Raw genomic sequence first — 16077 nt, 5'->3', positions numbered from 1 at the left:
ATAATTTTTAAAAAGGCAGTCTCCTAGCATTATTAAAGTAACTTTGAAATTAACTGCTGTTAAATGCTTAGGAAGCAGTATTGAAACAAATAAAGAACAGGATTAAATATCAGGTAGCGTTTCTTCCAGGCCTCCAGTCACAGGCCCTATGACAACTGGTTCTTTGAAGATAACTCTCAGCCATATATAGTCACATTGCATTTTTCCTTCATCTTGAGAAACATAACCTGGAAATCTCAAACCCAAATTAAAACACTCTTGGAGCTTTTGAATTTACTAATGATCATTTCTTAATTCAAAAGGCTCTTACGTATCACAAGAATTCTCATCTTGAGAGATGAAAAAGCATCTCAGAATTAACAGTCTAAGGCATAAGCAACTGACTAGATTCCATACATTATAGTCAAATAAAATTAAGCAAACATCAACAATATATGTACTTGACAATGCTTTAAGAGATTTTGACAATACATTTTTATAAATGAGAAAAAGCAAGAACACTGTCTCAAGTAGGCTTCTTAATCTAACATTCATCATAGAAAAAATAAGGAAGCATATGATATGAAACTAATCAATAGAGTAACAGAAGGACGTATATAACGAATGCTAAGAAGCAGCAGTTTGTGAAACTTGTCAGACTCTGATACAAGATAAATAAGACTGTCTGATAAAGGTGAAGGTGCTGATTTACATGTACACTAACATCTCTAACACATCCGTCTTCTCCCATGACATCTTAATAGGACAGAACAATATAAAGCCAACATATATGTTAAACCACTTAAGTGACAGATTTCAAAGTGTCATTTACAACGTGGGAATTCAAGGTTGTCTGGCTACACTTTCTTGGAAATACAGTAGGAAGAAAGTGACAGTTGTCTTTGTGCTATTAAGCATTTTTATGAATGACTTGGGGAAACCAAATTTTGCAGATGACAAAGATACTCAAGGAAACAGCAACTTAGGACTGAAACGCTCTACAATCTAGGAAGCAAAAGGATAAAGAGAAAGAAAGGTTGAAAGTCAAACAGATTAATTCAAGCTGAAACCAAGACATTTTTGACTGTGAAGACAGCAGTCAATAGTTATTTGCCAAGGCAAGCAGCAGACTCTACCAAGACTATTGTAAAAACAAAAATAGAAATTTTCCTTAAGTTCCACGTTATAGCCACGCTACTGAACCTGAGGCAAAAATAAAGCAAGATAGCCTGAATGTCCACAGCAAACCACACGTCAGGCTAGGTGGTCCCTTCAGAATTTTTTATCTACCATAACTGATTATATAGATATCTATTTAGTGAATAGTCAAATTTGTTATAAGAAGTGGCCATCTTCAACCCAAAGTTACCATACTTCAGAGCTGGCCATTTGAATCCTCTTATTCCATTTTCACAGTGTGAGGGAAACATCTTATATGCTAGATACTTTATCAAAGCCTTTAACCTACCTGAAAATAACTCTTCTTTTCCTTGCGAAAGACTATGACAACACACATGCACAAATGTACGACATGTAGGATGGTTTGTTTCGGAGCCTGCTTTCCAAAATATCTGGTATTTAAGATAACTCCTTGACATCAGTTAATTACCAATTGTCTCCACTAAAATTCACACAGGGTGAAAAACTAAGGCTTAAATATCATATGCACAATACTCATCTCTGAAGTTTAGAAGCCTTAGTTTAGCTTTAGATATACCATATCAATCAGGCACTGCTATATTATGTCAAGTAATCTGCTCTACAGTGGTAGTTGTCCCTGGCTTTGCTCCCTGGTTAAGCAGTCTACCCCTTGCAAACCTACAAGGCTCTGCTCACTCCGAAAAGGCAGGAAAGGACTCACTGATTTTGTAGATTCCAGAGACCCTGAAGATAGGGTGTCTCGGCTGCCCCGACTCTTGGAACTGAGATGGGGTGAGGATGATGGCGAGTCATCAATATAGGGCATCATATCATGGTGTCGCCTCTGTTCTTCAGCACGGTCTGCATCGTATGCATAGCTAGGTGGTGTGCCACTGAACGAAGCATCTGTAAAACACAGGAGAAAAATCTGTCTGGTCAGAGTCAAGCTGGACAGGAGACAGGCTGGTCAACCAAGGCACTGCCTGCCTCCCAGCTATTATGATTACTTATCAGTAAACCCAGAGTCAGTGACAGATAAATATAGATCAAATGGAGGTGTAAATTTAATTAAACTCATGTTGTCACCAAACATTCACTTCACTCATTCTAAGTTCTAAAAGGTAAAGTCCTTTCTAATATCTGACATTGGTGTTCATTTAACTACAGCTTCTTCCCTCAGGTTTTCCTTCAAAAGCATTAGCATCAAAAGAAATTCTTTTGCAGGCTCCATAAAAGTTATGCAGTCTGGGTTTAGGAATGTGGTGGGTTAGGGTAACAGACCCTGTTTTTTCTGTAGAACAGGAACAGATGATGCCCTTGCCAGTGTAGCAATCATAGATAATACATAGCTCAGGGAAGAAACATAACTCTTTCCAGACCTCTCAGGAACAAGAGGACTAGGAAAAAAAGGTCTTGCATGTCAGGTGAACCAATAAAATCCTAAGAGGCCCTCTTCTATTGGCTGCCCCTCTTCCTCAATTTTGACACTAACTTAAATAACTTAAACAAATGAACAACCTACCACCTTGCTCCCTCCCATCCCCGTCCCTCCTTCCCTCCCAAACCAAAAAATAAACAAAAAAGGATGGTGGTATGAAAAGTCAAATTAGCTATTATTACAGGAGATATCAATGAAATTCTGCAGGAAAGATGAACAGTAAAATTGGTTCTGGTATCTTTAGTAGCTGCATACAGAAACTGTTTCAGCAAAAATCTATGTTAAGGACACACACCTAGCAGGTCCCTCTACCACAGGTTAAAAGGTGTTTTACCTCTATGCACAAAGAAATAATACACAGAGGACCAAAATTTTCTTTCTGCACAGTGGCACCACTTCACACACATCTCGTCTAAGAGAAGCTGGAGACAAACTTACATGTGAGCTACATGGGCCTGTGAAGCACTTTCACCTGTCAATGCCCAGAAGTGTCCTGGGTGTAACAGTAATAGCCATGCATGGGCCACTGAAAAAAAATGGTAGAGTTCCTCCTCCTCTTTCAGTTACACGTCACAAAATGCCACCCTTCTCTCAAAACTGAAAAATAACCACAGGGAGATAAGCTAGATCCAGTTTTACAGTAGCAGGTAAGCCTTATGGAAGACAAAGCCACAAAAAAAGGAATAGCTTTTTTATCTGAGAAATTTTAAATTATGCATTAAATTCACACTTGAACACAAGTAGAACCAATTTTTACTTGTTTTCACAAATATCCAGGTTCTGTGAAAATAATAAGCAGCAGCTGCCAAGAATACTAATAATCCTGTTATACATCACCAAGGCAGGGTGGAGGAGTAACATTTTAAAGCCCACTTTCCTCCCTCACAGTAAACTCAGTTAAAGCATGACTCATTCCAGTAAAGGATGTGAACTTTGTGTGGAACAGAATAAAACTTGATCCATGTGGCTTATTCAGGAGGGAGAGCTGGTCTAGGGAATTTACACAAACAATATACTGAAAATTCAACAATAAACTCACTGTAGAATTGAGCCTCTGTCTTGGTTCGTACCAAATACCACCCAGCTAAGTAACAGCTGTATACAAGGACATCAGGCTGCTGAAGGACCATGGCAATATTATTTTAAAAAGCTCAATGGGTTTTATGTCACCCACCTTGTGCACAAGCTCACAGAGCTCCTCAAAAGACTCATTAGATCATGCAAGACCACAGGAATGGGGGGGGGAAAGGAAAACAAAGAAAAAAGGTGGTCCATGTTCTCTGGAAGGGACTTTTGTCTAGATGTTAGAGGCTTCCAGAGCTCCCCAACCATTTAGAAGACACCCTATTAAGTTAATTTGGTAAACAGACGCTTGAAAGGTAGTTGCTGAAATAAGGATGCTCAGTCACAAACAAATGAGATTTTTAGATATCCTGAAGTTGAGTAATGTCTACAATACCTGCAAACCAAACAAATCTCATACTGGAATTTTCAAAAACTCCTTGGCTAAAAGAATGTGGAAGAGAAGACAACATGGATCCCACCTTGCACTACCCAAACAGACAAGGAAACACAGAAAAGTAAAAATACTCCAGAAACCAGAATTCTAAATACAAAGGAGGATGGGTGTCTTCTTGCATCTCTGCACTATTTATGCCATATAAAAAAACCAATGAAATAAACAAAAAATGCCTAACACCATATAACTTCAGTGGAGGAGTGCAGATAGATGTTTTCCATCCAGCTGTCCCTTACGCTACTTTCTAACTCAGGAAGCTTGCAAGGTATTTACTGATAGTTTAACACCGGCATTAACCAAGAAGGAACATCAGTACTGGATGCTTATGCAGACTTAATGCCTTCATGATCAAGCAAGGATTCTTTTTGCTTCCGAAGTTTCCTCAAACTTCTCTTGTCCAAAACAGTTTTACCCGCACACATGCAGTAACAAGACCATGTTGCTGTGCAGAAATTAAGGCAGGAGTATTTCTTTCACTCCCAATGCTCACTGTCAAAATTTATAGTTTGCTCTACTTCTGTTAATGAGGGAGTGAGTGTAGACTAAAATATATTAGCAGAAAAGCTTGGAGTGAATCACAGTATTTTCACTTTCCTCACTTTCTGCTGCTAAAAAACAGGCTTCACACTTCTACCTTCCATAACATGTTCTGTCTCCTACTGCACAGGGAAACCTTTAGCTGAAACTAAAGGAAAGGCCAGGTGGAGGACTTGGACTCAGAAGAGATTTATTCCTAGCTTTGCAACAAGATTGAGGCTACCTTTGAATCACTTTGTCACTCTAATCATGAAAATGAAAATAACACATCTCAACGAGGAACGAATCTATCAGTGTCACAGACTGCCATGAGATCTGTGCATAGAAAGCTCCATACAGAATTTAAAACTTTATTTCTGTATCCTCCAGGGATCCTTCACACATTATAAAGCTTAGAAGTAGTTATAATCCCTCTTCTATTATTGCTGCATACAGCACTGAAATCCACCTATGGAGATTTTAATTATCTCCAAGGCAGAAGGACCTTCTTGCTTTTATTCTACCATTTTTCCAACAGAAGCAAGGTATTACCATAGCCAGATAAACTACATAAGTCTTAACATTAATAACAGAGGTAGACTTGTACCTCTGTGATTAGAGAGGCCACTGTTGCTAGGGAAACTAAATTATTCAGATCTCTTAAACCCAGCATAATGCTGCACAGGCTGTTCAGGCTCTACCTGGGAGCAAAAAAACTAGAGCAAAGAGCTCACCTGCTCAGACATTTCCAGATGCTCTGGATGCTGCTATTGGAGATGGTAAGTAGAGACAACAGTTGGGCCCAAGCAAGAGCTGGTTTCTTAGCCAGTGCCTCAGATAGGGTGCGCATTAAAAAGGGTTCTTACTCTCCTTTTAGGGCCAGCCAGTAAGTCATCAGTAACTGAGCCATCAAAGCCAGAAAAAGATGAAACACAGGAACAACAGACAATTGCTGACAAGGGACAACTAAGGAAAAAGGGCAGGCATACAAGGATGACAGGCTCAAACATCATGTATTGAGAGAGCACCAGAGAAAGACACTGAGGACACTACTCCACGTGCGTCGTGTTTTTCACACCTCACCAGCAGGTCCCCTTTCTCCTCTTCTTTGGGTAACCTGTAGAGATCCCCTCCCACAGAAAAGAGCAGCAGAACTTACAGAAACGAGCCCTCTCCGCACCTAAGAGCAGCTACTTCTACCACTGGCCCTCTGACATTCTCTTACAGTACCCCTCTCCTGCACCAGCAAGATCTTCAGGTGCAATGAACTACCCGGGGCTACAAAGGCTCATCATCAATTCACACATTCTGCTAAAAACCTCAAGCATTCACTTCTACCTTTGGTTCTGACAGCAATGGCCTCCCTGGCCTTGCTTAGCTCCAGCTTTTATAAGCCTTTTCCACCACCCTCCTCCTCAGTTACTGCTTCCATCTCCTCATCTCCTTTCTCACCTCTGCCCCCTTTTATTTTTCTTCAGGTTTTCTCAACCTTAATATCCCTTTTCTTTATTTTCTTGTTCTTCCCCTCTTCTAAACTGTTCCTCTCTCTCACTGCCTCAAATTTCACCTGGCTAAACTCACAGTTAGTCCCAAATTCACTGGCATTCAGAGACAGCACAGCAACACTGTTCCCTTGTCCTGTTGCCTACACCCTTCCTGCTTGGGTGCTACATTCATTCTTTGGGAATATGAAATTAAATCCTAGAAATCAAGTCACAGATCTAACTTGAAATCAGGAAGGAAAAAAGAAATTAACTTTTAAGTAAAAAGAAAGATTAGCTGTGTCTAATCCAGGGCCACACAATGGTTCAAATGCATGTGTTGTACTTTCACAGCATCACAACATCCATAGCTTAACAGCAGCATGCAGAGAAGCTTCCAAGCTAGCTGTGCTCCAGATAATCCTGCTAAAAGAGCAGTGAAGCCACAGCAGCTCAGACCTGCCTGCCTAAGTAAATACCTAGAATCCTGTAGAGGGAGGGGGAGTTGCACCTCATGCCAAAGCCCCACATCACTGTGGTTTCATTGTAAATGGTACCAAGGCTAGCACAAGTTTGTAATGTCTGTACTCACTCCAAAAACATTCCTGCAGCTGCAGAGCAGAAGAGAGCTAAGGCAGTTTGCATCCTCTGACTGTGTGTTTCTATGCCAGGGAATGTGTGAGGCCATAGTTTGACAATGCAGTGTCCTGGCAGCAATAGGGGGTTAAGGTTTCCCCCACCAAGCCATAAACCACTGCATGGACCTTTCCCCTCTTATCCCCTTAGTTCTGCAATCCCACAGATATTTATGGTCTAGAAAAAGAACTCAGCCAGCTCAAAGAAAAATATCTTTCACACTTCCCTTCTAAGCTGGATCAGCTCTCTGATTTAGTTCACGGCACAGAAACTCAAACTGAAAGGATGCATGCATGGTAGTTCAGGGGTGGGTATACTTAAAAGCTTGTACTGCAACTGAAGACATATTAGCAAAACTCTGCTTGAGTTTCCTTTAGGCTGAAGCTTACTCAGTTCCTGGGATTTACACATGGCTTGTTTGGGGATAAGTTACCAGAATGCAACAGGCTTGCAGGGGTTTTTTACTTTCTTTTTTTTTTTTTTTTTTTTTTTTTTCCAGCTGTTACATACCACTGTTTGCTTGGTGTTAAACAACACAGAATCATGTCATTTTATTTCTTAGTGCTGGCCAGGCTACTTGGAGAAGGATCAGGGATTTGCGCCCAGCACATGTAGAAGTACATCAGTGTGGATGGGATGTAAACACAGTTGCCTAGGGAATACAGAAGCACTTTCTAAAAAACAGAAGAGTTGAACTATGGAAAACTAAGCATCTTGCTTATTTCCTTGACACCTTCTGAATCATCATCTCCAAACCCAGGAAATAATGCTCTCAGTACTTTGTTACTTTTGCACAAAAATGAGATTCACAAGCAATAGTTATGCTGTCTACCTCAATCAGGACCCTGTCTCAAAACAGAGATCGAGTATCAAAAGAAAAAAAAATAGCTGTTTGCCATGTCAAATCCCTATGGCTTTATTCTTTTCACATTGATGAAGAAATAAATGCTCAGCTAGGATGCTAAACAGAGTCAAAACAAACTTACCTCCTTCATGTTCTGTATCTTTTCTCTATGTAAAGACATCTACATGTAAAGATGTTTAGTGAAACCTGAAGCCCCCACTCAAATACAAAACCATTTCATTTAACAACAACAACAAAAAATCATTAGTTTGCAAATTCGTTCTTTAGTATTAGGCATGAAAACAGAAAGTCAAAAAAAGTAACAAAAGCTAGCTCCAAGCCTGCCTATGGCCTCAAACTGTTTTTCTCCATTAAACACATGAAGAGAATCCAAGGAGACTCCTACAAGACACCTCATCATTTGCCATAGAAGAAAAGTGTCCACAGAAGATGATCTTGCTTACCACTGCTGAACAAGCTGTTTGGTAGCATGGGTCGCAGAAGCAGAATTGCAGTAAAATACATAACACTGCCCACCCACAGGAAACACCCATCAGCACACAAAACCAAGACAGGGTTAAACAAGCAGTTTCATCCGATGCAGACAAGCTGCAGTTTCCTTTCTGCAGGCAGACATGAAATGGGCTCTGAAAGTGTGGTGTATGTTGTCAACTTGCAGTGAAACACTCTTTAGGGAACAGGATGAAAGGGAAACAGTACCTCAGGAAGGGAGATTTCTAAATATGTAGCTGGACACTGAAATTACAACTATTGTTTATACAGCAACCAAAAGAGGAGTTCTGCGAATCCAAAACTTCAGCAGATTTTCCTGAAATCACCATATCCATTTGAGGTTTGCATCCTCCCCAGTCATAGGTCATCTTTCTGCAGCATGTTAAGTGGCTGCAGAAACAAGTATGTGTCACACGTAAATTTTACCCAATGTTTCATTTTCTTTTAAGGGTAAGGGTGTGTTTGTGTGTGTGCATGTAAAGATTGAGAACTGCATCTTATTTTTGAGATGGAAGAAGGAGAAAGCAATGTACCTTGCATATGGAAGCAGCAAGACAGCTGGTGGTTCTCTCCACCCTCCCTCCCCCGGGTGATCTCAGGCCATAGACGTTAACCAGCCTCCAAGAAACTTCTGTCTCTAGCACAGATGAGCTTTATCCTTGTAGCAGACAGCGCCCTTAAGTCTTTAGGAGATGAATTAACTGCGGTCCACTTTTAATCTTTTAGGTGTGTCAAACCCAGATCATTAAACATCTAAAAAAGAAGATCAGAGTTGTTTAATCTGCCCATATATTCCATGAAAAGTTCATGCAGAGACTAGTGGACAGGTCTGATCTGTTTGTAGCAGTCTGTTAGAGAGACACACTGTTGCATTTTGCTCTGCTTGGCGTTTTCCTGGGAATAGATTTAACCTTCTCACAGATCTGATACCCATGCAGAGTGAGGTTCCATGAACCAGCCATGATACGAAAGCTAGGACTACTGAGACCATTCTCCACCTCAGGGAAGCCTAAGGTATCCTCACACTGGACAAAGAACTGCTTACTAAGGCTATTGAAGAGCTGTCATCACGAGCAAAAAAATCAGGAAGCTAACCTGATCATCCAGGAGAGTCCATCTTTTACCCGACAACACTGCACTGTAGCAGGCAAATTCCAAAGATTTCCCTTCTGTCAGCCAGCACAACTTCCCCGCTGCTCATCTTTGCTTCTGACAACTCTGGCTTAGCAACCATGGAGTGCTACATGCTAAGGAGTGTAGACCAAGCTGTCATCCACACATTACACTCAGTGAGGCTTTGACACAGCGCGTGCCACAGAGGTCAGCAAAGGAAGAGCAGCAGAGGTGTAAATTCCCCATCTCTCTCAGACATGTGACACTTGGATCAGTTTCAGTCAAACTGAAATTCTGGGAAGGAAGCACAACCATTGCACACCACAAACTAGACAGGAGTCCAACTAATGATAACAGCTGTGATTAGGAGGAAAAGAGGTTACACGTTTGAAAGATGTGGCCTTTCAAATACTGGGTGTCTCCACAGCAATTTGTAAATTTTAGGATATACTACAAACACACTTTATGTAACTAACATTAGGAAAGAGTTACCTTCAGAAGGCAAGATGAACATTTGGTATGAAAGCTGACAATGCCTATGTCCTACTGGCTGCTACACGCCCTCCAAGGCACTTAAAAGGTTTAATCACCATCACTTAGAGCCCTAAACATCAGTGAGTAAACACATGCATATATGAATAAGGTATGTTCCCAGCATGACTGGCTGCAAATATGCAGCCAACAGGTAAAGACAGAGAAATTCTGGTCAGGCCAGAATTAAATACCTACCACCCATTCAAGGAAGAGTGTTAGAATACCTAACTCACAGGGCAGGTCACAGCCCAAAACAGTGAAACTCCTGTTACCTTTTTTCTTATTTTACTGTCTCTCCTAAATGTTTACCACTCAATCATATGGCACAACATAGCAGCACCCCATAACATGGGTGAATACTTCTCAGACCCCTGCCTTGGAGAGAGCAGAAAGTGAATCTGCTTCCTTCCATCTAGGGTCTGTCTATGCCTTTAGATTCCTCTCCTGTTCTGTGTTTTCCCAGGCAGGCTGGAAAAGCTTCCATGTTCAGTTCATGTTGGCAGTCAGGCCACTGGATGTTCTTGGCAATGTAAATCCCAGAGCAAACTGGAACACCTTTACAGTTTTCTTTTCCATTCCCTACTCAGGACTGTGCACCAAGTTTAGCTGTTCCCATTTACTGCAAGTCTAACAGGCAGAAAGCAAATTTAAGGCCTGGTCATTCAGAATTAATGACTTTTTTTCAGTATAAAAATACATGGACAGGTAGATACATTCATAAGTGATCTGATCTTTTGTACCAAAAGCACCAGGAGCTCTAGCACTGACTAGATCAGAGGTGCAAGCTGACTGAAATAGAGAAAAGGTCTTCATGAAAAATAAGGTAAAAACACCCAAAATGAAACAAGTAAACAACAATGAACCACCCACAGCTGTAAGAAGAACCTAGAAGACAGACTATTTCCCTACAAAAGCAAGGGCTGCGTTATGAGAGCTAGAGTTTTAGGATCCAAACAGTCTGCACTCTCTGTGTAGGTTCCTGTCTGTCCCCGCTGTCCTGTAACAGACATGTGCAGGGAACACAGCAAACCACAGCAGGAGCTGGCTAAGCTAAAAATAACTGGCTAAAGTGGTATTTTATAACCCAGAGCAGTTCCCTATTCCATTTAACTGATCATCTCCACACAATGCATCAGCATAACAGCACAGAAGTGGGATGGAGCAAATATGACTCTTCAGGTTAGCACTACTGCTGTGCTCAAACTACAGTCTTTGTTTAACTTCTAAAAAAACCCCTAAGTAACAAAGCCTAAAAGGAAACTGCATGTACTAACTACATTGGAAGGGCTGCTTCTCTTTAATACCTCCTGCTACCTAGTGTGGCTCTCTCATTTGTCAGGTGAATGGATGATAATTCCAGCCACAGTCAGCATACTATTTACTATTTTGTTCTTCACAGTTGTCTCAGAGTTTTGCAGCCACTTCAACCAATGTTTGGCAACAGAAGTCTCCAGAGAAGCAGAACAGATTAGAAAACTAACAAAATGGACCAATTGCCACAGCACAATCTGTTAACAAAAAACCCCACGATGTATATATTCCATTTCCTGTATTTAACTAGCGCAGACCAAAAGTCCTGCCATGCAGAGAGGAAAGCGCCTGTTAAAACAAGAGTTTAACTGAACTGACAGTTTCGTGAGAAGGGAAGGGAGGACCAGCCCTAGGCAGCAGGAGGTATTAAAGTCTATTCAAAAAGATCCAATAAACGTGTCCGATAAGAATACTGTTCCTTTTCTAGATCTTCAACCTCTTTCAGGATGAGTTGCTTTGGCTTTTTTTCTTATTGTTTTCTTTTCTAACAAATGCAGCTAGATGCTAAGAAGCCAATAAAGCTAGCCACCATTTTCCTGTTTACACTGTAAATCTAGCCATTGAGATCTTTCTCGTTACACTGTAAAAAATTAAGCTATTGATTTACCATCTTGGCCTAGAACAAGCAACCCAAGCTAAATGCCTCGCTAAGGCAGATGGCTCTGCCTACACCACTAACAACCTTTTCTGAACACAGATGCTGCCCAAGCTCAATGTCTTCCTGTCATCTGGCTGGAGAAGAAAAAACAGTTTTGTGTCATTCACAACCGTGGCTAGGTAGTTGTAGAAACCTTTTTTTTAAATTAAAGAAGCTGAATGTAGAATACAGTTCCCTACTAGTATTAATAAACAACATCTACTTCCCATCTCTTTTCCCTTGAAACTACTAGATAAGGTGAAGGTAGTTGGGGTCACATGTCAAGGTTTGTTCTGGGCTAGTAAGTTCTCACCTGACAAACCATACCCCCCTTTCTTCCCAAACTGTATGCTTCTTTTGCAGAATTTACTTTTAGAAGTGGAAGTTCTTCTCTAATTACTATGCTTGTGAAGAATAAATTTAGAAAAACATGACTCAAGAACAAGCAGCACAGTGGTGCCAGTCAGAGTTCTCAGAGAAGATGAAGAACAGATGAAAGACCTCTCAAGTTTGAGCTCATGGTGTACTCCATCAGACACCAACAATGCTGTTTTACACTTCAGCATCATTGACTGATTCACTGCTGTTCAGATTTTACTAAAATTTGGGATAAAAAGGAGCTTACTTTGGTAACACAGATGTGTTACACCACCATTTCATTAAGCCCTGCCATCCCACAGCATGAATGAGCCAAGAAGTGATTCTGAAGTCATGCCAAGGGGAAGCACTAAAATGCCAATGAATTTCATCGAAAGGAAAACAGGACCACATCAGTCCCAACTAAGATCAACAGCCTATATAGATGATGGTGTTCCCCAACAGCTTTCTTCTGTACCCAAACTTGCATAATACAAAGCAGAGCTCCTGCTCAGAGAGCAACTCTCAAAGCAAACGGTTTGAGTCCTCATGTCCAGCAAGTCACAAAGTAGTTTCATACAGTAACTCTGCACCAAGGCCAAGAACTGAGCTCTTGAGGCTCCCTAATACTTCAAGAAGAGCTGTAGATATGCAGAGGCAGAAAGACCCAGGCAGGATCAGAGCCTGGCTGCCTGTGCAGACAGGTGTGACTGCCACAAACACTCTTCAGGGGCACTCAGAAGCTCTAATTCGTATCAGCTGGTGAAGAAGACGGCAAAGTAGGATGTACCTGTGAAAACAGCTCGTTCTGCCCTAGAAAAGCCTTTGCACCATTGCCATACTGCAGATGATGGACCTAAGGATTGTGAACAGTGAGGACTCATTCCCAGGCAAGTCACAAAATAAATAGATTTTCAGGGGGGTGTCCCCACACCCACTTTCCTGCACAAAACCTTCTTTTTCTGTAGTGGTGAAGGAACCTTGTTAGGGAAACACTCTGGACACAAACTGAAAGAAACCCAAGTGTTTGTACTTACACACACAGTAGAAGACTGATCAGTTGTCCCACCTATCTGGGAACAGGATTTGGCTGTGCCAGAATACAGGCTGAACACAAGGAATCCACACCAGACTCCTACTGAGCAGTCTGCACAGCAGGCTAAGGTTGTAAAAGATTAACCAGTACAGCATGGACAGTCACACAGAGCAGACACAGCCAATGGTGATGCTTGCTGTTATTAACTCTTTAATTTCCAAATTCCATTGCTTAATAAAAACAGGTAAAGCATGTCTGAGCAGCTAGTGACACAAGCCAGGAGCAGACCTACAATAGGAGAAAAGAGACCCAGAGAAGCCAGTTCAAAGCAAGAGAACTTTAAAGACAATATAGTAGCAAAAGAAACACTTTCTCCATGTGGTTTTAGAGTTACTTTCTCCTGTTATTTCCAGTGGCATGTGATTCCCAAGAGAGCCAGACAACTATTCCCCAAGATGAAGCACTGGAATTCCAGAAGCAGTGATAATCACAGTGGTCTGACACTGGCACTTAAGGCCTCTTCTGATTTCAAGCCTGAAAAAAATAAATCTATTATTTACCAGAATTACGACCTACTTAGCAGGTAATAGCCTGGGATACATTCCCTCCCCCCTTTACAAGCAACATTTTGCTAGAGCACAAAGCATTACAAAGGAAAGCAAGTGGGTGTAGCCCCAACAGGGCTGTTTCGCATCAGCCAGCACAGCCCCACCTCGCCGGCAGCCCCGGGCAGCCCCAGCAGGCAGGTGGCGATCCGAACCACCTCCCACCGGGTCAGGGACCGCTGAGCCGCTCATCCCTTTGCTCTCTGCAGCACTCATCACACAAGGGGCTTAAAAGCATCTTGTGCTCAGGCAAAGCAACGAGCAGGCCTGAATGCCTGTGACTGGCACCTCAACAGCGGCCGTGGAAACTCTGGCTATTAGATGCTCTGCGTGAACTGTCACTGAAATTTTATTTTGACAGGAAAAAGAATCTACAAATCCAAGAACTACTAAGAGAAGCTCTACGGAGGTCCACCTACAGCTACAAAGAGAAAAACCTGACATTTATGAGAAAAAAAATTCCAAAATCCTCAAGCCGCAGAGCTTCCAAAAGTGCTTTGTGTGGGGCAAGAGACAACAGGACTTTCTGCACAAATCCGTTACAAGTAAACATATGGTCTCAGAATCTTTGACCAGACACCTTAGAAAGAAAAGAGACCTAAAGGATTCTTCAACCTCATTCAATAAAGTTAACAGAGGTGAGGAAATACAAATTCACATCAATTTCTATTACACTGGAAGCTGCTTTCACCCCACCTACCCCCAAACAACTGATTCAGGAATGGTGTCAACCCAAACTCCTTACGTAGTCCAGAGGCATGTCCAGAAGCAAACAAAAATCTTAGATGGGATAAACTGCTTACTGGAAGGGGATCAATTGCTTGACAACAGAAAAAATCCTCGCAGTTATGCTCCCCCCACCAGAGGGAGAGGATCCAGGCCATGGTTTCTGATGTGACCAGGCCATTTCAGAAAGGAAAAACATTAGCCAGGCACAGATACTCCGAACTGAGAAAACTGTACATACAGCTAATCTTTGTGCCAGTAACAGAGCACACACCCAGAATGATGGCTGCGCTCCTCCATGCAGCACAGCTGTAGCCTGCTGGCTGCTCTAAAGCTTAGCTGCCTCATATCTTCACTCCTTTTTTATAGGAAATGTATTTATTTATTTTAATCTCGTCTTTCATATCATGTTTGTAGGCAGTCAAATATTTTGAGTGAAAACTTCAAAGAAAAACCTAACTCTCATTAAATGGAACAAACGTACAATCAGAAGCAAGTAAAACACAACAGGGAAAAAATAAAGGAACACTTGTACATCAGCACTATATTTAGATATTGCTTTACTAGGACTTTTACAGAAACTTGGAAGACATGTTGTGTTGATGCTTGGTCCAGCCCTAAAAAGCTTCAAGCAATTTGACACAGCCCTGAAATAGAAGTTCTGACGTTTCAGACTACAAGCTGCACAGAGCAGATACTGTTCAACAGCACAGTAACTGTTTTCTACAAAACCTCTGCACGCTGCTATGTTTCCTGGATTAATGCTTCGCTTTAATTTTCAACAGTGTTTTTAAACAACAACTACTCTGTCTGACAGACTCACTCACTTTGATAGGTTTGAGATAACTGAAGAAATAGTGGGACACGACAAGATTCCTGACAATATTACTACAGCAGAAAGACAGAAATACTACTTGCTAGCTGATACAAGGAACTAGCTATCCGATGTGCCAAGCAGGGTATCCACTTGCATAAAGTGGAAAGCTGGTTCCTGCCCTAAGAGTAGGGTTTGGCCAGAATGGAAGACAGACAAAAAAAAAAAACACAACCCAAACCCAACCTTAACCTGAGATTTGTTTTACTTCTCCAGAGCAGTTCACGCCACAGCACAGATCTTAAATAGTTCATAAAACACACCTACCCAGCACTGTGGACAGACATTTTATGACAAAAGCTGTACGTGTCAATGGAAATCCTGTTCAGAACATCACTACCACCAAACAACTACCACCAACTTCAAAAGGCTCCTTTTCTGTCCCAAATACTCATTTCTCCTCCTAAAAACAAAAACATTAAATATAGAAAATAAGGAAAGTATCTTGGGAAGGTGAATTAAAAGGGGAGTACTGGTACAGGATATGGGGTTGAATTTTTGGGACCGCACCGGTACCTCATAAGACCAAGTAATTAATGAAAACAAGACTTGGACCCAAGCTACTTGAGCAAATTTTAGCTTAGATCCTTGGCCAAGAAGCTTTCAATCAAAAAAAATGTAGACTGTAACAACAGCAGGTGTTAAAGATGCGACAGAGAATGACATCAAGTAGTAATGGAAGAGACGCAGTTCACGTGAAAGAGATGACAAATATCTTCAGGCATTTTCTTCCTCTTAATAATCACAACCCTTTAAGCTGTTAGTTTCACATCAGCAATACAAGGGCTCGTGGACCACAAGTGGTTAGACACAGAAGG

The 16077-nt window shown here is 41.4% G+C and overlaps 1 protein-coding gene across 1 annotated transcript in view; it reads right to left on the bottom strand.

Annotated features, from left to right (window-relative positions):
• The window catches only part of BCR (BCR, RhoGEF and GTPase activating protein), a 105360-nt gene that overhangs the window by 53314 nt on the left and 35969 nt on the right, over positions 1 to 16077 (bottom strand). Inside the window, exon 2 of the mRNA XM_026859547.1 lies at positions 1841 to 2025. Coding sequence (XP_026715348.1) covers positions 1841 to 2025 — 185 coding nt within the window. The remainder of the gene's footprint in view (positions 1 to 1840; positions 2026 to 16077) is intronic.

The sequence above is a fragment of the Athene cunicularia genome, assembly GCF_003259725.1.
Source record: "Athene cunicularia isolate RWA chromosome 15 unlocalized genomic scaffold, athCun1 chr15_part1, whole genome shotgun sequence".
Lineage (NCBI taxonomy): Eukaryota > Metazoa > Chordata > Aves > Strigiformes > Strigidae > Athene > Athene cunicularia.
Note: the sequence above shows the minus strand (reverse complement) of the source record. Positions and strands in the feature narration are given on the sequence as shown.